General features: G+C 37.1%; 1 protein-coding gene across 2 annotated transcripts in view; it reads right to left on the minus strand.

The window, feature by feature from the left end:
* The window catches only part of SLC9A7 (solute carrier family 9 member A7), a 176,898-nt gene extending 151,861 nt beyond the window's left edge, over positions 1 to 25,037 (minus strand). The window contains exon 1 of one of the 2 annotated variants that reach the window (XM_012749714.3): positions 24,534 to 25,037. In XM_012749714.3, coding sequence (XP_012605168.1) covers positions 24,534 to 24,861 — 328 coding nt within the window. In that variant the 5' untranslated portion in view covers positions 24,862 to 25,037. The remainder of the gene's footprint in view (positions 1 to 24,533) is intronic. The other variant, XM_012749715.3, reaches the window with a different exon arrangement.
* Between the last annotated feature and the right edge of the window lie 209 nt (positions 25,038 to 25,246).

Below are 25,246 nucleotides of genomic sequence, written 5' to 3' on the forward strand. Positions count from 1 at the left end.
GACATAACAATCTTAAATGATTGTGGACCATTAGGTCTGTTATTAAACAGAGCTTCAAAATACATGAAGCAAAACTAAAAGAACTGCAAAGGGGAATGGGTAATTTTGGTAGGAAATTTTAATACCCCTATTTCAATAATTGATAGCACCACATCGAATATCATTAAGAATACAGAAATTTGGCCGGGCACGGTGGCTCACGCCTGTAATCCTAGCACTCTGGGAGGCAGAGGTGGGCAGATTGCTCGAGGTCAGGAGTTCAAAAGCAGCCTGAGCAAGAGCAAGACCCCGTCTCTACTATAAAAGGAAAGAAATTAATTGGCCAACTAATATATATATATATAAAATTAGCCGGGCATGGTGGCACATGCCTGTAGTCCCAGCTACTTGGGAGGCTGGGGCAGCAGGATTGCTTGAGCCCACGAGTTTGAGGGTTGCTGTGAGCTAGGCTGACGCCACCGCACTCACTCTAGCCTTGGCAACAAAGTGAGACTCTGTCTCAAAAAAAAAAAAAAAAAGAATACAGAAATTTAAACATTAACAGCTCAATTTGAACTGACATTTATATAATACTCAAACCAAAAACAGCAAAATACACATTCATTTCAAGTACACATAGAAAATTTACCAAGATAAACCATATTCCAGGCCATAAAATAAGTCTCAATAAATTCAAAAGTATTTAAGTCATACAAAACATGTTCTCTGAAGACAATGAAATTAAATTAGAAATCAATAACAGAAAGATCTTTGGAAAAACTCTCAAGTGTTTACAAACTAAATAACATGCTTCTAAATAATCCATGGATCAAAGAAGGAAAAAAAGTTTGAAAGTTTTCTTTTCAATGAAAATGAAAATATAACATCTCCAAGTAAGAGGTATCTTCACATACATATTTTACTGATAATAAAAGGATAATAAAGTAAAATTATGAACATTATGCCAATAAATCTGACAACTAAGACAAAATAGACAAATCCTTGAAATATACAAATTACAAAATCTCAATGAAAAAGAAATAACATAAATATCCCTATATCTCTTAAAGAAATTGAAATTATAGTTTAAAATCTTCCCATAAAGAAACTCCAAGCCCAGATGGCTTTATTGGTGAATGCCACCAAACATTTAAAGAAGAAAGAAATCACACTGACTCTACAAAAACTCTTTCAAAAACTGAAGAGGAAGGAATACTTCTCAACACATTCTAATACAAGGCTAGCATTACTGTAATACCAAACCAAAGCTATTACAAGACAACTACAGACCAATATCATTCATAAACACAGATGTAAAAATTCTGAACAAAATTTTAGCAAACCACTCCAAAAATGTATTAAAAGAATAATGATCAAGGGGGATTTAATCTGGGAATCCAGGGTTGGTTTGACACTCAAAAAAATCAATATAATTCATCATATTAACAAACTAAAAAAGAAAAACTACAGAATTGTCACAATGGAACCAGAAGAAGCACTTGAGGGACTCCAAAATCCATTCTTGATAAACACTCTCAGCAGAGTAGAAATAGAAAGGAACTTTCCTCAATTTGATAAAGGGCATCTACAAAACCCTACAGTTAACATTAATGGCAAAAGACTAAATGCTTTTCCCCAAAATCTAGGAGAAAAATAGGAATAAGATGTCTGCTATCACCACATGACTTCCAATTCAACACTGTACCAGAGGTTCTAGCCAATGCAATTAGGCAAGAAAAAATTTAAAAATCATCCAGATTGGAAAGAAAGAAAATTGTCTTTACTCACAGATGACGTGATTGTTTTTATATAAAATCTGATGAAATAAGCAAAAACAAACTACTACTAAAACTAACAAGTGAGTTTAGTGAGGTCACAGGACACAAGATCTATACATAAAAATCAATTTTATTTCTATATATTAACAATAACTGAAAATTGAAATTATAAAGGCAATATAAATTATAATACCATCACAAATATGAAATACTTAAGGATAAGCTCATCAAATATGTGTAAGACCTGTACATTCAAAACTATCAAACAATGTTGAGATAAATTTAAGAAGCTCTAAGTAAATAGAGAGATATACCATATTCATGGATCAGAAGATCCCATTTAGTAATGATGTCCATTCTCCCTCAATAGACTAATAGGTGCAACACGATCCCAATCAAAATACTAGAAAGATATTTTGCAGGTAGAGATAACATTACTCTAAAATTTATATGGAAAATCAAAGGAACTAGAACAGTCAAAACAATTTTAAGAAATAAGAATAAAGTTTAAGGATCCATACTACCCAATTTAAAGACCCTCCATAAAGCTGCAATAAGAAAGATGGCATGGTACTGGCAAAGAGCCATATACATACATCAGTGGAATACAATAAAAAGTCCAGAAATAGTTCCACATAAACATGGCAATTGGTTTTTGACAATGCTGCAAAAGTAATTCAGTGAAGAAAAGATTGTCTTTTCAACAAAAATATTGGAATAATTGAATATCCATATATAAAAAATGAATCTCAACTTAAACCTCACACCTTATATAAAAATTAACTCAAAATAAATCATAGATCTAAATATAAAATGCAAAACCATAAAACATATAGGAGAAAATCTTCTCAACCTGGGATTATATAGTTTTTAGACATGAGACTAAAAGTATGATCAATAGAAGTTGACAAATGGACTGCATCAAAATTTTAAAGTTTTGTTCTACAAAAGATACTGTTATGATAATGAAAACAAAGTAAGCTAGGAGATACTAGCTTAAATTACACATCTAATAAAGGACTGGTATCCAGAGTATATAAAGAACACTAAAAACTCAAAAGAAAACCAACAATGCAATTAGAAAACGGGCAAAATATTTGAACAGTCACTTCACTAAAGATATGTAAATGACAAATAACACATGAGAGTATATTCAACATTGGGAAAATGTAAATTAAAATCACAATGAGATACCACTACACATCCATTAGAATGACTGAAATTAAAAATACTAACAATACCAAGCGCTAAAAAGAAAGTGGAGCAACTTGAACTCTAACACCTTGCTAGTTGGAATGTACAGTTGTTCTAGCAAACAGTTTGGTAATTTTCTTATAAAGTTAAACATATGCTTCAATAATGTTTATAGCAGCCCTATTCATAATCACCCCAAACTAGAAACAATTATAATGTCCTTCACCTGGCAAATGGATAAACAAATTGTGGTACATCCATAAAATGGAATCCCACTAATCAATAAAAATGACTTAATTATAGATGCATGTAACAACAAGGGTGAATCTAAAAGGCATTACTCTGAATGAAAAAGCTAATCCCAAAATGTTATACATTGTATGATTCCATTTATGACACACTCAAAAAGACAAAACTATGGTAATGGAGAGTAAATCAGTAGTTTTCTGAGTGGGGTGGTAGCATAAGAGTTTTTTTGAGTGACAGAACTAGTCTTCATTTGGTTGTGATGATAGTTATACATATCTATCCACATATCAAAATCATAAAGCTGTATATCAAAAGAGAAAAGTCCATTTTACTTGTGACAATCTAAAAAATAAAATTGATAAACCTAAAAAAGTAATGAGGTTTTTTTGTTAAATGTGGGTAAAACTAAAGAATCCCCAAGAACACAGAAAACCAATAGCAAGTTCACACTATAAGTTATTCTGCAGGAAAAAGTTAACATAGCAGGCCTGATACTGCTATCTCTAGGAGAGCCTGCTTGCATGACTGATCCTTGCAATAGTTCCTGGGAATCTGGCCTGTGAGATTTCCTATGCTACTAATTGATAAGGTTTTTTTGTTTGTCTGGAACACTGAATTGTCCTGTACCAGCCTGGCTAGATTGTTTTTACAAATGTGACTTATGGTGAACACCTGCTTCCTTCTGGGAGTCAAAAATTTCAGTAAGAGTTCCTGATTAGCCTTCAGTTAAAAAGTCTGAGTCTTAGGCAAGCTTCCCTAAACAGAATCACTGTATATGTGTTGCTGCATTTAATTGCTTGAGGAAACTTGTTCTGTACAACCCCACCCCAACCTCCTAATGAAGAACTTTAGAAGCTCACATCTAGACTCTTTCAGAGTCGACCCATTATGTCTTTTCCCCCTACTAATTATGCTGTGTATTCTCTCACTGTAATAAATCATAGCTGTGAGTACAACTGTCTCTGAATCCCACAAATCTTTCTAGCAAGTCAATGAATGAGTGGGTGGCTGTCAGATGCAAAAAACAGTTACCGAATGTAAATGACACTTTAAATTGGAATCTTTTCCTCAAATCCTTTCTCTGGACCTGTACTTCCCACCTTTGGCCTCCCCCAGAATCTCAAGCAGTGCCACATCCATTGTTGGTATGAACATCTGCATTATGTCCTCAAAACAGCCTTGTGTGTCATACCCGCATTCCCAGTGGAACTCAGAGCCTGGTGTAAAAGTTATATTTAGGTTCAGCAGCAAATGACAAAGACTCAATTCTTTCTCATTTACAAGGAATACAGAAGTATACAGTCCAAGTCTCACATGGCAGCTCTATACTGTCAATGACTTCACCTACATTTATCTTACTACACTGCTAAAAGTGTTCTCCATTCCCAAAGTTACCTCTTAACCCAATATGGCTGCTGGAGTTCTAGCAATTACATCCTCATTCAAGGAAGCAGACAGAGGCATGGTAGAAGAAGGGCATGCTCCTTTCTTTTAAGGATACTTTGCATAAATCCCACACAACACTTCTCCTTCTACCTTTGGCCAAAATTTGGTCCCATAACTATACCCAGTCGCAAGAGAGGCCAGGAAATGTAGTCTTTTCATTTCACAGTGATACACTGAGCTAACTAGAATAGGGTTCTATTAGAACAACGAAAGGGGGAATGGATATTAGGAAGGAACTGGAGTCTCTGCTACATCCAGTTCTACACTCAACAGAAAGTACTCTGAGAATCAATCCTTTTAATAACCCAAGACAATTTGAGGTAAATGTTTCTTCACCTAAAATACATTTTTAGGGGCAGATATGGAGAAGAAGTAAGAAGAGAGAATTTTTTTTTAGTATAAACTTAAACTTACACCCTAGTTAGAAGAAATTCCTTACTTTCCAGCTTCTCAGGGAAAACATGTGATAAGAACCTGCAATAAAATGTAACACTACCTCCAGGACATTCACTCTCTTAGCAACATGTTAAACAAGTTTAATAAAACATAAGGCTTAACACTGTTCTTCCCCAAACACTGTAGTATCTCTGAAAACATACAGAGTCTTAATTTTTTAAAAAAATACCATGTGATAAGGAGCATTAGCAAAATGGCAGAGTAGGCAACTCCAAATTCCTATCTCTCCACAGAAACATTGAAAAACAAGCAGAAGCTGTCAGAATCAATTTTTTCAGAACTCTAGAAAACAGTGAAAGGTTTATAGCAACCAAGTGAACAATGAATCAAGAACAAGGCAACTTTAAAATGGTAGTAAAGGCCAGGCCAGGTAGTAAAGGTGGCTCACGCCTGTAATCCTAGCACTCTGGGAGGCCAAGGCAGGCAGATTGCTTGAGCTCAGGAGTTCGAGACCAGCCTGAGCAAGAGCGAGACCCTGTCTCTATTAAAAAAAATAGAAAGAAATTAGCTGTAAAACTAAAAATATATAGAAAAAATTAGCCAGGCATGGTGGCACATGCCTGTAGTCCCAGTTACTTGGGAGGCTGAGGCCGAAGGATTGCTTGAGCCCAGGAGTTTGAGGTTGCTGTGAGCTAGGCTGATGCCACAGTACTCACTCTAGCCCGGGCAACAAAGTGAGACTTTGTCTCAAAAATAAATAAATAAATAAATAAATAAATAAATAAATAAATAAAATAAAATAAAATAAAATAAAATAAAAAATAAAAATAAAATGGTAGTAAAGCTGTGTGGTATTTTACTTGCCCTTGTCACATTCCCTCACCAGTTCAGTGGTAGTCTTGAAAACAGCAGCCCATATCCTCAGTGTGAGATCCTGGTCCCTGGTACCAGCAAGAGCAGAACAGACCTCATTGGCAATTTTCTGTTTGTCTGTTCTAACCTGTCTGGGGACCACCCAAAGGAATAATTTAAGGTGCTTATCTCCATTTCACCTAACATGGAGTCTACTCATGGCAGAAAAGCAACATGCATTGCTTGAAAACATTGTAAGGTAGACAAAAAACCTGTAGCTATCTGGGATGTAAAGTAGGGTCCATTCAAAGGAAAAATAAATGACAGAAACCACCCCTGAGGAGGCTGAGAAACTGGACATATTAGATGAAAACTTTTTTTAAAACTTTCTTAACTATTCTTAAAGAATTTAAAAGAAGCCATGGACAAAGAAATAAAGGAAACTAGGAAAATAATGTAAGAACATAAAGAGAATATTGATAAAGAGACAGAAATTTTAAAAGGAAGCATTAGAATTCTGAAACCAAAAAGTACAGTAACTTAAATGAAAAATTGACTAAAGGGGCCCAAGCATATTTGAGCAGGCAGAAGAAAGAATTAATAAATTTGAAGATAGGACAATTGAAATTATCAAGTCTGAGTAGTAGAAATGAAAAAGAATGTAGAAAAGCAAACAGAGACAGACCCCAAGGGGCCTGAGAGATAACATCAAGTAGTCCAACATATACATTATGAAAGTTTCAGATGGAGAGAGAGAAAGATGTTAGAAAGAATACTTGAAGAAATAATGGCTAGAAACTTACCCAACTTTATTAAATACATGAATCTACACATCCAAGAAGTTCAAGAATCTCCAAGCAAGATAAACTCAAAGAAATCCACATTGAAACATATTGTAATCATACTGATGAAAGACAATCTTGAAAGCAGCAAAAAGAAGTGACTTGTCTCACACAAGGGATCTTCCATAAGATTAAAGTTTCTCAGCAGAAACCTTGGAAGCCAGAAGGAAAGTAGGAGAACATATTTAAAGTGCTAAAAGAAAAAACCCTGTCAACCAGGAATTCTAAATCCGGCAAAATTGTCCTTTGAGAATGAAGGAAAAATTAAGAAATTCCCAGAAAAATAAGAGCTAAAGGAGTGCATTACTAGTAGACCTGACTTGTAAGAAATGTTTAGTGACTTCTTCAGGCTCAAATGAAAGTAACTCAAAGACATGAAGAAACTCAAAGTCATATGAAGAAACAAAAGATTTCTGATTCCAAACTGGTGACATAGAGGCAAGCTGGGTTCAATCTCACAGAAAGCTGAAAACAAATATACAACACCGACATTATCATGAGCTATATCTCAAATATGCAAATATAAATATGAGGATGAGACAGTTCCTGGGATCACAGAGAAGTGAAAAAATCCCAAGTATATGGTAAGATAATTGGACTTCCATATCTGCAATGCTCCTACCCCCATTCTGCCCAGCAACATGGAAAATTTCCCCAAATTCAGTTTCTACACTGGAAAAAGTGATATCTAGGTGGACAATCAGTTTCCCCACCATACTGAATTCCCTGAGAGGAGACCTGTCCCTGCCTTAACCCATGGAAAACATCACAGGTGCCAAAAGGGAGAAACATCCCAGAACATAGGCAGAGACAAAGGTGGGAGGTGGAACTGCCATCTCCAGTCCTAGAAACTCTATGCTGTAACCTGGCCAAAAAAGACACCAAATCAGGGTAGCTGTTCAGCAGCACCATGCTGTAGGAGGTTCACTCCATAGGTTCCCTGGACATAAATGCCCAGCCAGCCTTCCCACAGTACTGGGATATCCCCTTTGGGACCTCTCCTATTCAGGATGGGTAGCACACTGAGCATTTACCAGAGTCAAGGCAAACCTGAGTTTAAGGTACCACCTACAGCCAAAAAGGAGGCAGAGACCTATAGATAAAAGAATCTCCAAGCAAATATATCCAATAAAAACCAAAACAAGTCAGGCAGAGAAATCTGGAATAAATAATTCACACTTCAATGCAAAGACATAGACGTACATCCACAAGAAACAACCAGCAAACAGAGAACCATGACCTCTCCCAATGGACAAAGCAATAAACCAGTAACTGACCCTAATGAGATGGAGATATATGAGCTCTCTGACCAATAATTCAAAGACCCTAATGAGATGGAGATACATGAGCTCTCTGACCAAGAATTCAAACTATCAATTTTAAAGGAAATGCAGTGATCTCCAAGATAATGCAGAATAAAAATTCAGAAATTTATCAGAGAAATTTAACAAGAAATTTAAATAATTTAAAATGTCAAATAGAAATCTTGGAACTGGGAAGTACCTTGGCTGAACTGAAAAATTCATTAGAGGCTCTCAGCAGAATGGATCAAACAAAGGAAAGATTCAGTGAGCTTGAAGACAGGCTATTTGCAAATACACAGGCAGAGGAGAGAAAAGAAAAAAAGAATGAAAAGGAATGAAGACTGCCTATAAGATACAGAAAATTACCTCAAAAGATTGAACCTAAGAATTATTGGTATTCAAGAGGAAGCTGAGCAAGAGCAAGGGGTAGAAAGCATATTCAAAGAAATAATAAACAGAAATCTTTCCAAAACTTGAGAAAGATATAAATATCAGGTACAGGAAGGTCAGAGAATGCCAAAGAGCTTTGACCCAAATAAGACTATCCCAAAGCACATAATAATCAAACTCTCAAAGGCCAAGAACAAAGAGAGGATCTTAAAAGCAGCAAGAGAAAAGAAGTAAATAACATATAAAGAAGCTCCAAAATTTTGGGCAACAGACTTCTTCTCAATGGAATCCATACAGGCAAGGAGGGAGTAGAACATTTTCAAACTGCTAAAAGGAAAAAAAAAAGATCTGTCATCCAAGAATACTGTATTTAGCAAAGTTATCCTTCAAGTATGAAGGAGCGATAAAGTCTTTCCCAGACAAAAGCTGAGAGAATTCACCACCACCAGGCCTATCTTATAAGAAATGCTAAAGGGAGTTCTTCATTCTGAATTAAAAAAACACTAATGTGCAAAAAGAAAGCATCTGAAGGTATAAATCCCATGGTTAAAATTAAGTACATGGACAAACCCAGAATACTCTGATACTGTAATTGTGGTGTACAGTCCACTAATAACTCTAGTATAAAACTCAAAAGACAAATCAATGAAAAACAATAATCGTAACAGCTGTAGCAGCCTGATAAGAGACAGGGAATATAAAAATATGTAAATTGAGAAAACTAAAAGTCAAAATCTGGGAGGATTCAGCAAAACTGTAGCTTTTTATCTTTTTTCTTTGTGATCTAAGATAAGTTGTCATCTTTTTAAAATAACTTGTTATATCTATAAGATGTTTTTGTAAGCCTCATGGTAACCACAATGCAAAAACCTATAATAGATGCACTAAAAATTAAGAGCAACAAATGAAAACATATTACCAGAGAAAATCACTTAACCACAAAGGAAGAAAGGAAGAGTAGACTTACAAAACAGCCAGAAAATAGGCAACAAAATGGCAATAATAAGTTCTTACTTATCAATAATAACACTGAATGTATATGGACCTAACACTCCAATCAAAAGGCATGGAGTGGCTGAATGGATAAAAGAAATAGGACCAAACTACATTCTGCCTATAAGAAAGCCACTTCACCCATAAAGACAGAAATATACTGAAAGGGGTAGAAAAAGACATTCTGTTCAACTGGAAACCAAAAGACAGCAGAAATAGCTATACTTATATCAGATAAAAACATAGAAGACAAATCAAAGACTATAAAAAGAGACTAAAGAACTCAGTATATAATGATAACAGGGTCATTCAGCAAGAGGGTATAACAATTATAAATATCTATGTACTCCAATCCTGGAGTTCTCAAGTACATAAAGCAAACATTAATAGATCTAAAGGGAGAGTGAGACTACAATGCAACAATAGTAAGGGACTTTAACACCCCACTCTCAGTAATAGATCATCCAGACAGGAAATCAACAGAGAAACATCAGACTTAAACTACACACTAGACCTAATAGGCCTAACTGACATTTACAGAACATTTCACTCAACTGCTGCAGAATACACATTTTTTTCATCAGCACATAAAACATTCTCCAAAATAGACCACATCTTAGGCCACAAAACAAGTCTGAACAAATTCAAAAAAGTAGAAATCCTATCAAGTATCTTTTCTGACCACAATGGAATAAAACTAGAAATCAATCATAAGAAGAAACTTGGAAACTATACAAATACATGGAAATAAAGCAGTACTAAGAAGAAAGTTTATAAACACCTATATCAAAAAGGTAGAAAGACTTCAAATAAACAACCTAACAATGCACCTCAAGTAACAAGAAAAAGAAACCCAAAATTAGAAGGAAATAATTGATAAATATCAGAGCATAAATAAATTAAATTGAGACTAAAAAAATACAGAAAATTAACAACACAAAATTTTGGTTTTTTGGAAAGATAAACAAAATCAATAAACCTCTAGCTAGTTGAAGAAAAAAAGAGAAGAACCAAACAAATAAAATCAGAAACAAAAAAGGAGACATAACAACTGAGACCACAGAAAGACAAAGAATCATTATAGACTATTATGAACAATTATACACTAACAAATTGGAAAATCTAGAAGAACTGGATACATTTCTGGACACAGACAATCTACCAAAATTGAATCATGAAGAAAATCTCAACAAACCAATAATGAGTAACAAGATCAAAGCTATAATAAAAAGTCTCCAAACAAAGAAGAATCCAGAACTTGGTGGCTTCACTGTTGAATTGTACCAAACACTTAAAGAAGAACTAATACCAATTCTACCCAAACTATTCAAAAAAATTGAAGAGGAGGGACCACCTCCAAACTCATTCTATGAGGCTAGCATTACCCTAATACCAAAACCAGACAAGGACACAACAGAAAAAGAAAACTATATACCAATATCACTGATGAACATAGAAGCAAAAATCTTCAACAAAATACTAGCGAACTGACTTCAACAACACATTAAAAAGAGCATTCAACATGATCAAGTGGGATTCATCCCAGGGATGCAAAGATAATTCAACACACATAAATCAATAAATGTGATACATCACATTAACAAGACCAAGAACAAAAACCATATGATTTTTCCAGCAGATGCCAAAAAAGCATTCAATAAAATTCAACATCCCTTTATGATAAAAAATCTTCATCAAACTGGGTACAGAAGGAACTTATCTCAAAAATAAAGGCCATATATGACATATATAAATAAAGGCCATAGCTAACATCATACCAAATAAGGAAAAATTAAAAGCCTTACCTCTAAGATCTGGAATAAAACAAGGATGCCCACTTTCACCACTTTTATTCAACATAATACTGGAAGCCCTGGCCAGAACTATTAGGCAAGAAAAAGAAATAAAGGGCATCCAAATTGGAAAGAAATAAGTCAAATTATCCTTGGTCATAGACAACATGATTTTATACTTAGAAAACCTAAAGACTCCACCAAAAAACTGTAGAACTGATAAATTAATTCAGTAAAGTTGCAGGATACAAAATCAACATATAAAAATCAATAGCATTTATATATGCCAAGAGCCAACAATCTGAAAAACAAATCAAGAAAAGCATCCCATTTACAATAGCCAAAAAGAAGATAATAGGAATCAATTTAACCAAAGGAGTGAAAGAACTAGCAGGAAAACTATTATATATAACACACTGATGAAAGAAATTGAGAAGAACACAAAAAAATGGAAACAGATTACATTCTCATGGATTAGAAAAATTAATATTCTTAAAATGATAATACCACCCAAAGAAATTTACAGATTCGATGCAATTTCTATCAAGATACCAGGACATTCTTCACAGAAATAGAAAAAAAAAAAATGTATACAGAATCAAGAAAGAGTCCAGATAGGCAAAGCAATCTTGAGCAAAAAGAACAAAGCTGGAGGCAGCACACTATCTGACTTTAAAATTTACTATAAAGGTATAGTAACTACAACAGCATGATATTGACATAAAAAGTCGCATAGACTAATGGAACAGAATAGAGAACCCAGATATAAATCCGTACACTTACAGCCAATTCATCTTTGACAAAGTTGCCAAGAACATACAATGGGGAAAGGAAAATGTCTTCAATAAATGGTGCTGGGAAAACTGGATAACTATATGCAGAAGAATGAAATAAGACCCCTATATCTCACCATATACAAAAATTGCATCAAAATGGATTAAAGATTTAAATCCAAGACCTGAAACTATAAAACTATTAGAAGAAAATTTTGGGAAAATGCTCCAGAACATTGTTCTGGGCAAAGACTTTTTATGTAAGACCTCAAAAGCACAGACAACCAAAGCAAAAATAGACAAATGGGATCACATCAAGCTAAAAAGCTTCTGCATAGCAAAGGAAATAATCAACAATGTGAAGAGACAACTTATAGAAAGGGAGAAAATATTTTCAAACTATCCATCTGACAAGGGATTAACAACCAAAATATATAAGGAGCTCAAACAACTCAATAGGAACAAAAAAAAATCCAATTTAAAAATGGGCATATCTAAATAGACATTTTTCAAAAGCAGACATATAAATGGCCAACAGGTATACCAAAAAATGCACAAGATCACTAATCATCAGAGAAATGCAAACCAAAACCATAAGAGATATCATTTTACCCAAATTAAAATGGCTTTTATCAAAAAGGCAATAACAGATGCTGGCGAGGATGTGGAGAAAGGGGAACCCTCATACACTGTTGATGGGAATGTAAATTAACCACTATGGAGAACAGCATGGAGGTTCCTCAAAAAACTAAAAATAGAACTACAATATGATCTAGTAATTCTACTACTGGGTATATAGCCAAAAGAAAGGAAATCAAATTATGGAAGAGCTATCTGTACTCCATGTTTATTGCAGCACTATTCACAATAGTAGAGATATGGGATAAACCTAAGTGCCCATCAACAGATGAATGAATAAAATGTGGTATATACATATAGTGAAATACTATTCAGCCATAAAAAGAATTAAATCCTGTTATTTGCAGCAACATGAATGGAACTTGAGGTCATTATGTTAAGTGAAATAAGGCAGGCACAAAAAGATAAAATATCACATGTTCTCACTCATATGTGGGAGCTCAAAAAGTGCATCTCATAAAGATACAGAGTAGATTGGTGGTTGCCAGAGGCTGGGAAGGGTAGTGGGGTAGGCTGGGAAGTAGGAGATGAAGAGAAGTTGATTAGTGGACACAAATATAATGATCTATAGAAGAAATAAGACCTAGTGTTCAACAGATCAGTAGAGTGACTATAGATTACAATAATATATTGTACATTTTAAAATAGCTTCAAGAGAACAATTTGAATGTTTCCAGCATGTAGAAAAGACAAATATTTAAGGTGATGGATACCCAAGTATGCTGATTCAATCTTTATAAATTATATGAACATATTAAAGTATTACATGGACCCCCAAACTATGTACACCTATTATGCATGTACATCTATGTACATCTATTATGTATCAATAAAAAGGTTTTTTAAAAAAATAAAGATGAAATAATTCTTTTTGAAAAGAAATAAAGAACATTGGTTTAAAAAAACACAGATAGATGTAAAAATTTGGGGTAATTCCTCTTTTTTTCTTATATGATTAACAAGGCAAATGCAAAAATCAATCATTATAAACCTATGTTAATGGGCACACAATGTATAAATATATAATCTTTGACAATAACAATATAAAGGGAGAGGGGTGGAGATGTATATAAACAGAGTATTTGTATACTACTGAAACTCAATTGAGTTTTAGGATGTGTTTTACCCTGCCGATGGGATTGTGCATTAAAGGACACTATTAACAGAGTAAAAAGGCAACCCACAGAATAGGAGCAAATACAGACGGTTCCCACCGACTTATAGTGTTTGACTTAAAATTTTTTGACTTTATAATGATGCAAAACCATCACAATGTTAATGTAATAATGTACAGTATTCACTAAATTACAGGAGACAGTCAACATTTTATTATAAAATAGGCTTTGTGTTAGATGATTCTGCCCAACTTTAGGCCAATGTAAGTGTTCCAAGCACATTTAAGGTAGACTTGGCTGAGCTCTGATGTTCAATAGGCTAGGTGTATTAAATATGTTTTTGACTTACAACATTTTCAACTTATGATGAGTTTATCATGATATAACCCCATCATAAGTGAGCATTTGTACTTGGAAATCACATATCTGATAAGAGATTAATATTCAGAACATATAAAGAACTTCTTCAACTCCACAACAAAATCTGATTTCCAGATGGGCAAAGACTCTTCGTTAGTATAGTGGTGGGGAAAAAATGGGCTAATAACTTGAATACACATTTCTCCAAATATACAAATGGCCAATAAGCACATGAAAGGATGCTCAATATTATTTGCCATTAGGGAAATACAAATTAAAGTCACAATGACATACCACTTCACACTTAATAGGATGACTATGGGATTTCTTTTTTAAAATGTAAAAGAACAAGTGTTGGAGAAGATCTGGAGAAGTTGGAACCCTTGTGCATTTTGATGGGAATATAAAATGGTGACGCTTCTGTGGAAAACAGTTTGGTTATTCCTGGAAAAGTCAAACATAGAATTACCATATGACCCAGCAATTCCACTCCTAGGTATATACTCAAAAGAAATGAAAACAAGGACTCAAACAGATGCTTGCATATGAATGTTCATAGCAGCATTATTAACAATAGCCAAAAGACAAAAATAACCCAAGGGTCCATCAACTGATGAACAGATAAACAAAATGTGGTATGTACATACAATGGAATATTATTCAGCCATTGAAAAGGAATGAAGTTCATATACATGCTATACAACATGGATTAACCTTGAAAACTTTATGCTAAGTGAAATAACCCAGATACAAAAGGATAAATATTAAATGAATCCATTTATATAAAATATCTCTAATAGGCAAATTTATACAATCAGAAAATAAAGACTATCAATCAGGGGCTGGGGGAGGTAAGGAGCGGGAGTTACTGCTTAATGAGTACAGAGTTTCTGTTTGGGGCAATGAAAAAATTTTGGAAATAATGGAGATGATCATATAACTTTGTGAATATTATAAAGACTATTGAATGATACAGTTAAAAATTGTTAAAATGGCAAATTTTATGTTATGTATATATTTTATCAAAAGGAAAAAAATAAACACTGCACTCTAGCCCGGGTGACAGAGCAAGACACTGTCTCAATGAATCATTCAATCAATCAGTAAGCACCATGTGGCTTATCAGCCAAACACACAATTTTCTGCAAACATGTATATTTATATATTCACCTATTCCTTCATTTACTTTCCTTAAACAGTCTGCTACAATTCAGGCAAATGTTTTCACACAAAGGTTTCCTTCTCAGAAACTCCACTGTCAGTGTGAATCTGAGGCACAAGAACTTGAAGGAAGGACTTTTAATGCTAAGTAGTGTTACAGCATCTTATTTTTTGATAGACAAAATAAAATACATTAAACAAATATTTCCAGAGCACCCACTATGTGTCATGCACTGTTCTAGGATCTGGGGGGCAACAGCAAACAAAAGATATCCCTGCCTGCCTGGGGCTTACATTCTAATGCATTTTGGAAATTCTGGCTAGTCTGATATACTCATCACAACTAGCATAGAGTAGAGAGACATGAGAGCTCCACAGACCCAGCCCTATCTGCCTCGTCACCTCTGTTATAGTATAGTGAAGTCTAAAGATGACAAACATTTTTAAGCAACTACTCCCACTTGAGAAGGCCTGGTGCAGCCACTCCAAACATATATTAACGGTTTTTCCCTTAACACACCAGTAGCCTTCTGTCATGTTAATAGAGTAACACCTGGAGTGTGACCTTTGGGATGAAAATAAGCAGATGTCTTGCTCCCACTTGGATTCAAGGCCCCCAAGTTGATTTAGCATAGGAAAATTGAGTCTTCCTCATTGGCTAGCCTCACTCCTCACAGTTCTACACTGGAGTCTGGGGCCAAAGCTCCAAGTAACGTAAAAGGATCACTTTCTTTTGTTTTATACTCTGGGCATAGATTTCCCTCAGAGACCTCCTGGAAACAGGTAATAGGGCAGGATTCAGGTTCTGCTCTAGCCTGGCCAAATACATCCTAAGCCATATTGACCTCATCCTTTAATAGGTCCCAATTTCCCAATTTCAAGCACATGACCTTAAACAAAGGAAGTACTTGACCTAAGTTTCAATTTCTTCATGTGGCAAAATGGGACCAATATTATGTATGTTCCTCATACATTTGATGTGAAGGTTAAATGGTTTAAAGTACATGAAGTACTTAGCAAAGTACCTGGCTATTCTAGTAGGTGCTCAATAAACAGTTGCGCTTTTTTTCTACTATTATTTTCTTACAAACAACATAGTGAATGTATTTGAAGGGTGAAAACTTAAATATTCTTATTCATAATTGCCAAAACTTGGAAGCAACCATGATGTCCTTCAGTGAGTGAGTGTAAACTGTGGTACATCCAGACAATGGGATACTACTCAGCACTAAAAATAAATGAGTCATCATCAAGCCAATAAAAGACATGGAGAAAGTTTAAATGGATATTACTAAGTGAAAGAAGCCAACCTGAAAAGGCTACCTATTGTATGAAAGGCTACTCATTGTATGATTCCAACTATATGACACTGTAGAAAAGGTAAAACTATGGGGACAGTAAAAAGATTAGTGGTTTCCAAGGGTTAGAGGGGAGGAAGGGATGAATAGACAGAGCACAGAGGACTTTTAGAGCATACTACTCTGCATGACACTATAATGGTGGAAACATATCATCATACATTTGTCCAAACCTATAGAATGTACAACACCAAGAATAAACTCTAATGCAAATTATGGATTTGGACCGATGATGATATGCAAATGTAGGTTCATCAATTGTAACAAATGTATCACTCTGGGGCAGAATGTTGACAATGAGGCAGCGGGGATATGCATGTGTGGGAGTAGGGAATATATGGGAAATCTCGGCACCATCTGCTCAATTTTGCTATATACCTAAAACTGCTCCAAAAGATAGGCTATTTTTTAAATAAATTTAAATATTGTATATCAGAAGTCTTAAGCTTAAGCATGCAAACAAACAAAACCCTGATCATGTGTTAAAACACAGATTTCTTGGCCCTACACCCAGATGTTCTAAGTAAGTCTGGGGCAAGACCTGACATTTCCAGTAAGCTCTCAGGTGATGCCAATGCTGCTAGTCTTGGGGCCACATTTTGAGTTGCACTGTTAAATAGCTCCATGAAAACAATTTCATAAACTCAAGATGAATACTCTTTTCCAACTACATTACTTAAAATACATAATTTAGTTTATCAACAATCAATACACAACAAACACACACATACACACACCCTATTAATACTACTTCTCTTTTCTGGATTATGTATAACAAAGTACTCATTAAATATAGCAACAGAGATTGGCTAGCTATCTGCTTTCCCAACTTGTTCCTCTTCCTCCAACCAGACTACATTTCCCTGGTTCCTTTCCAGTTAGAAGTGGCCTTGTGACCAAATTCTGTTCAACAGAAGTGGGTAAAGTGATGTGTAACATTTCCAAGCTTAACACATAAGTCTTCCCCATATGATCCTCTTTTCCTTTCCTCATTCATCAGCTTGAGGGGGAGGATTCCAAGGCCATAAGGAATGGGGAAGCCACAGGATAGAAAGCATCTGGTCCCTGAATCACAACATGGAGAGCCACCTGCCAGTCCCTTGCACTGACCCATTACATGAGTGAAATATGAACTTCTCTTATGTTAAGTCACTGGAATTTGGGCTAGTTTGTTTTAACATCTAGCATTACCCTAATATAAATATTCACATTGATTAAAAGCCAAGTAGCATCCATTAACTAAAAGAGAACATTCTCCTAACGTATATTCTCTTGTAAATTAAACCGAGGCAATTTTTAAAAGATACATGAACTTAAAAATCAAACAAAAATGAAATTAAAAAGAAGTTACTGGTTCTGAAATCGTGTAAGTCTAACATCATCTCAGGTAAACTAATCTCAAAGTGTTAATCAGTGCCAGAAAGAGTTTAATGAGAGGAACAGACAAGATGATACAGGTTCACCTGCACAACCTTCCAGGCAGTGAGGTTAACAGGTTACCAGCTAACAAGTTAATAGGGGTGTTAACTTCTTTTCCAATCTTCTATTTTAATGACAATTTAAAAACAAACAGAAAAGTTGAAAGAAGAGTATAATGCTGTGGTCCCCAACACCCCCAGCCGCGGACCAGTACCAGTCCATGGCCTGTTAGGGGCCAGGTAGCAGAGCTTCACTGCCCCGTCCCCCTATCCCCCATCTGTGGAAAAATTGTCTTCCATGAAACTTAGGAAGTGGAGAGGGGGCACACAGCAAAAGGTAAGCAGCAGGCAAGTGAGGGAAGCTTTATCTGTACTTACAGCCGCTCCCCATCCCCCATCTCCCCATCACTGACTAAGCTCCACCTCCCTCCACCAACATCCATGGAAAAATTGTCTTCCATGAAACCGGTCCTTGGTGCCAAAAAGGTTGGGGACCACTGGTATAAAGCATACCCTTTTGCCACTCCCCAGATTTAACAATTGCAAGAATGTTTCCACATTTGTTTTCCCTGTATATGTGGTATATGTATTTTTTGATAACGCTTTTTGAAAGTAAGTTGCATACATTAGAACTCATACACTTCACCCCTAACTACTTCAGCCTGCATCTCCAAAGAATTAATACATTCTCACATATAACTTCAATTATCACACCTCAGAAAAATATCATTAATTCCCTAATATCATCTAATACCCAGTCTATACTCAAATATACCTAATTGTCCCCAAAACATCTTTTATAGTTCATTTCCATGAATCAGGAGCCAATCAAGTTTCCTGTGCTACATTTAGTCATGTCTCTTTGGTCTCCCTTAACCTAGAACACTCACCCTGCCTTTTTGTTTCTCCTGACATTAACTTTTTGAAGAGATCGGGGCAATTGTCTTAAAGATTGTCCCATATACTGGATGTGCCTGATTGTTTTCTTATGGTGTTTTATAACTTGTTTCTCTATCCCTTCCTGTAAACTGGAAAATGTGTCTAAAACCTTAATTAGATTCAAACACTTAGGGGGAGAATTCTGTATAGGTAAAGGTGTATGCTTCCCATTCTATCACATCAGGGGGCGTATGATACCAGATAGTCCCACAATGAACAAGGAAAATTTGATGACTTAGTTTTAAGATAGTGACTGCCAGATCTCCCCACTGTAAAGGTAGCTTTGCTTCTTTGTGACAGGCAAGTAATCTATCGGGTGATACTAAGTGCCATGCAAGTACCATGTTCCCCAATAGCCTTTCATCTATGATTCTGGAATTCGATGAAAATATTTGTCTAAATCAATCATCATTGGGGGTTGAAAAATGATGACTTTCTAATTACATCATTCCAAAAAGGTTAACTTCTAAAAAGTCTAAGAAATGCTTTCAGAAAATGTCATTTTTCTAATTTTTAAGATACATTTTACTTCCATTTATAACTTTCAAATAATAAGTAAAAGTATTCTTTGTGCCCAGAGAGTGCTTTAAAAAGATAATTTTAACAATCCAAGGAAAATGCTACCTAATGACATAACTACAATCTCATATTTCTAATGCATTTTTTGCTACATAACTTATTTGCTTTGTTTTTAAACAATGTTTAAATTGCTAAAGTAATGTGTCAGTGTCAAAGAAAGTTCAGACCATTCAGAATATAAAGGGAAAAGTATCATCTCCCCTCTCTCTCTCCCAACAACTGGAACCACTCCCAAAAGATAATCATTGTTAAACTTTTGTATCCTTCCAGAAAAGCACGTCATACATAAATGTATATGCACCATGTTTACGTATATACAGTATAAAATTATTGAAAGAATAAGATAATACTATACATAATGGTCAGTGCCTTGCTTTTTCCACAACACTATGTGTGGACAGCTGCTTTAAAAGGACATCTCAAAACACTTATTTCATTAGCTACATAGTATTCCTTAATAGGAATGTGCTATCATTTAACCAGTCCCATCTGATGAATATTGCAACTTATTTCCACTACAACAAATATTGCTGTCTACATAATGTAATATGTTAATGCAAGTATTTCTGAAGGCTAAAGTCCAAGAATTGAAAATGCTTGATAAAAGGACAGGGTAGGTGCATTATAAATTTTTTCCTAGATATTAAAAAATATCCCACCAAAAATATACAATTCTCCTCACTCCCACTATGTCCTAATACATTTTAAAATTTCAGCAGGCCACTACTGAAGAAACCTCAAGTAGCAAAGCTTGCCAAAGAATCACAAAGTCTAAAGTGAGAATGGGAACTAATATTTAGCAAATTCTTAAGTGCCAGACACTACACTTGACCCTTTAGAATATCTCAATAATACAACAATCCTGTGAGGTAACATAATCTCCATTTTCCAAAAGAGAAAACAAAGGCTCAGAGAGTTTATCCAATGTTATACAGCTATAAGGAACAGGACCAGCATTTAAACTCAGGGGTATATGGTACCAAAGCAAGACCATACAGAGCCATCCCAAACTAGGGCCAAAGTGAGGAGCTCTTAAAAAGGGGGGGACTCCTGATTAACCAGGAAGGAGATGGTTCCAAAATATTTGCTCACAGACTCAAATGTTAGTTCCATTTGAGCCATATTTTCTCTTTTCAGACTTTGCCTATGAGCCCGCTCTCAGGCTATGCTTAGCTAGATAGCTCCAACAAAACAACAAGGAGCCCACAATCCACAGAACCTAGAGGGGTTAGCCAATATGTCCTTGAAAATTGATAGGCGAGAGGAAGTGAGAAGCAGGTGGTAGGCTAACATGGCAAAGTCAGATATTTTGAACCCATATCAATTGTCACAAAAACATTATAGGGGAAGTGGAACTACTGTACTCAGAGAGAGACCACAATTAACTGGCACGATCTGTTTACACCACCTTTCCCTACCCTGAACACCTTCTATTTCTGCTGCACAGACATGCAGGGCCCAGTAACTTCAGGATGTCACTTACTCACATAACAGAGCCAGACAGCTGGGAACTCTCTGGTCTAACAAAACAGGTTAGACTGGTAGCAGGCAAGTGCCTTGCCCCACCATCCTGCAGCTCCCTTGGCAGGTTTTGGGGGCTGCTTTCAACCTCCCTAAAGAGTAAGGTCTCTGGCCACTTTCCCTCGTAGCTGCCATGGCCTTCTGTCAGGGAGGAGTGCTTATAACTGTCCACTGGTGGGTGAAGGAGTTCCTTTTTCTTTAACTTTTTAGGAGTTCCTTTTTCTTAGAGTTCTCCTCTTTCTTTCTCAGCGGCTCTCTTATTGTCCTTGGGTCATTTGCACACAAGCAAGCACTTATTATGGGATCTATTTGTGCATAGCCTTCCTAAAGTAACATCAACTTCTCTCTGGGGATAATAGGATAAAAAGGAGGAAGGAAAGAGGATGAGGCAGGAAAACCTCTTCTCCTTTCCCTGTGTTGTATGCATCCCAGGCCTAGAGCTCCAAAAGTTCAGTATAGTCAATAATTGAAAAGTACAAAAAATTGATAACATAATGTGATTTAAATAGGGAGCAATGGGTGTCAAATTCAGTGATTTGAGGAACACCTTAAAATGCCATCACAAGAGACACAGAACGGAGGCATGGGCACACTCTCAGGTGACTCCACTTCCATAGTTCAACAATCAAAAAGCATAAAGGGTATACAGTGATAGCTCCTTCCCACTCCTATTTAACAGCCATCTCCTCTCCCCCAAGGAAACCAATGTTACTAATCTACGGCCTGTCCTTCCAGAGATATTTTATGACCATAACGGTATATATATATATATATATATATATATATATATATATATATATATATTTCTTGTAAAATATTAAAAATGTTCCTCTCAGATTAAAGTGTCACTTAAATGTAAAAAGGTGGCAAGACATTAGATTTTTTTAAAAAAATTCAAAATAAGGGGCTTTAAAATTCACAGTTGAACTCTTTTATCATAAAATTTTACCAACATTTTAAAGTTAAATTGTTTGCCTCCAGAAATTAGGCTGGACACCCAGCACATAGCAGATACTTAACAAATGTTTCCTTAGGTCTTTTTGTCCTTTATTACTCAGAGCCAAGAGGACAATTACTCACTTCCTCTATTGATATCAAGAAATAAAATCTGAGTCCTTATCATTTAATATTGAAAAAGAGAAGTCCTGAAATATCTGTACTGCATTCACTTAAGTGTTCAAAGATTTGCTTGACTGTAGTAATCATTTCACTATGTATATCAAAATATCATGAACAATTTTAAAAGATTTTCAGACTAAATTTTTTTATCAGAATCCCCATCACAATAGTATTCAGTATATAATGAATAATTAGCTAACAAAATGACATTAGAATTCAGATTTGGAGGGCCTTGAAACAGAAGACCAAATGTCCCTGAGAGAAAGAAAAAATGTTTTCTCATGATTATAGACAATCCACATCAAAATATTAATATTTGGCATAACCTAAGACATCACATATTGACAAACAAAATTTATTTATACATTTAAAAGTAATAATAAAATGCAAAGATATAGAGCAAAATTACACAGGAATGCTATGAGATGATGTTGCCTTTTCTGAACAATTGTCAATTAAATCAAATTTGTAGCATAATTGTTCACAAAATACAACAGTACCCTGTAGCACAGCCCAAACAACTGAAAGATTGAGGTGAGTTTTAAAAGTATGTATCAGTAAAGGAAAATTTCAATCTTGTTTTTAATCCTTTAGATAAAGGTGATTGAGCTCCTAAGAATATGGAGTACTCTGCAGAAAATATATTTTTAAATCCCATTTTTCATCCCTTAAGGATGTATTTATGAGTCTGTCAAATCTACTTCCTATTTCACATTGTCCTTTAAGGAATTGGATCTAGGGCCTATTAAATAAAAATATTTTCATGGAGATCTATGCACATATAAAGGTAATCTTCATTTGCTTCACGATTCAGAGTCAATCACCTGAAATGACTACGTCCTTCAATTCCCCACTCACTATCTGCTCAGGAAACCTCTCAGCTTACCTGCAGGCCTGGCATCAGTCATTTGTCACCAAGTGACACAAACCAGAGGTCAAGAACAGTCAGGTATGGAGGCCAAGTCTGTGTTGAGACCTATGATTTGCAATAACCAAACCCAGTTCTAGACCTGGTCCTGTTTCAATTCAAGATCTGTTTAGGCCACTACTTCTTCAAAACTGGAGGGCTCTTGACAGCGCTTGCCCCTTACACAGTTTGAGGGCGTGGTGGCCATGAGCCCTGACTGTCAACAACTAACCAACAACCGTGTGAAGCAAGGCCTAGGACCAAGGGTAATTTTCATATTAAAGATTAAGGTTTCTGCTTTCCATTCTCTATCAGGAAACTCTGGATGGAAATTGAGTGGAGAGATCCCTCCAGTGTAAGTGCTAATGCAAAATGTTCCCTGTTGGGAAGTCATGTGGGCTTATCTACTTCACATGAGGATGCCAACATGAGCTTTAACACCACTGAATTAAATTCAAAAAGAAAGAGAATACTTGGCTCCAGTTTGGGGGAGGGGGAAGGCAGGGGCCATAGAAGAGTAAGAGGGATCATTCAGATTGTGACTGACATCCACCTAATAACAGGAGATTTGTACTGACCACTGTGCATGTAATATACCGTGTACCATTAAATCCAAAAAAGGATGGTGGCATCAGCCCAGCCTTAACAAAAGATGGCTGACTACAGAATTAAGACCACTACTTTTCCTCTTCCTATACTCAGAAATGTGTCTCAAAGTCACTTCATGTTAACCATCTTAGGAATACAAAAGCTCCTCTTCGCTTGAGAAAGCAAATAATTGTGTATAACTTCTCACTTGGGACAGAAGAGCAGGAGGTGTGCCTGTCTCCCCATCTAGGCCTGACACCGTGATACCACCACTCTGGGTCCTAGACCACTGTTCACCTTTCACAGCACTTCATGCTCTGACTTTATCAACAAGAGACCTGAGAACATAGACCTCAGAAGTGGACGCCCACCCAGGCTGACCCTGGATATTGTATCCAAGAGGCCCCGGCAGCCCATACCTAAGCAGAGACAATTTCAGCCCTTGTCCTCATCCCCTGCTGTGGCCTGTCCCGTGGGGTGATGGGGCCCTCTAGGAAGACACAAACCTCCAGTCCTCACACACACACCCTGTCGAGCTGAACTGGTGTGGGGGGTGAGTATGGGGGAAGCGAGACAGAACGGGGCGGACAGAACAGGGCCACCCTTGTGCTTTTCATTTTCCTGGGTTCCTGGTGAAGAAACGTCTGAGGTGGAATTCTTTTTAACGGTAGTAGAAAGCCAGAAAATGCGGACAGTTGACCTTGGGAACCAACACCATCGCAGCGGGAAACGTAAAAGGAACACGCTAGCAAGTGAAGCAGGAGCAGGACACCACGAGGAGCGCAACGGCCGGCAGCCCAAGGGGTGTGGGGGGCAGTGGGTGCGGACAGGGGTGCTCACCATAGATCATGGCCAGCCCGGTCTCGTGCAGGAAGCGCACCCGGCGGTGCTTGAAGAGCCAGATGGTGAGGATGGTGAGTGTGAGCAGCAGGATAAAGGTGAGCAGGCTCACGCTGTCTTGCCGGTGGCTCTCCTCCGCCTCCTTCTCAGTGGCGAGCTCCTCCATGGCGCTGCTGTCCTCGGCCGCCGCCCCAGAGGAGGAGGCCGCGGCGGCGGCTCGCAGCCCCCGACCCAGCAGCAGAGGCAGCAGCGGTAGCAGCAGCAGCCGCGGCGGCAGCGTCCGGACAGCCCGCCCCGGGCCGGGGCGCGCCGCGTCACCAAGCTCCATGGCCCCAGGGCCGCCTGCGCCTCGTCTGCGCGGGGACCTGCAGTCCGCGCCGTCGACAGCTTCTGGTGGCACCGCTGATCTGTCCGAGTGGCCGCGGCGGCTGCAGCTCCTCCTCCTGCCGGCGCTTGGAGCCGGGGCTGAGCAGGGAGCCGAGTGCGGGGGAGGGGCGCGCGCAGTGCGCAGGATCCCCAAGCGCCGCCCCCCGCCCGCGCACCTGTTCGTCCCCCCTCCGAGCCGAGCGGCGCACCGGCTGGGCCACTGAGGTGGGGCCAGCTGTCGCCCTCGGATCCATAGGCCAGCCACTGGCCCCTGGCCTCTCTGCACTCCTTGCCCCTTCCTTGCGCACCTGGCCAGGCCGTCTGGGATCGCGGAGCTAGTCCTTGGG

Source organism: Microcebus murinus, chromosome X (assembly GCF_040939455.1).
Source record: "Microcebus murinus isolate Inina chromosome X, M.murinus_Inina_mat1.0, whole genome shotgun sequence".
Lineage (NCBI taxonomy): Eukaryota > Metazoa > Chordata > Mammalia > Primates > Cheirogaleidae > Microcebus > Microcebus murinus.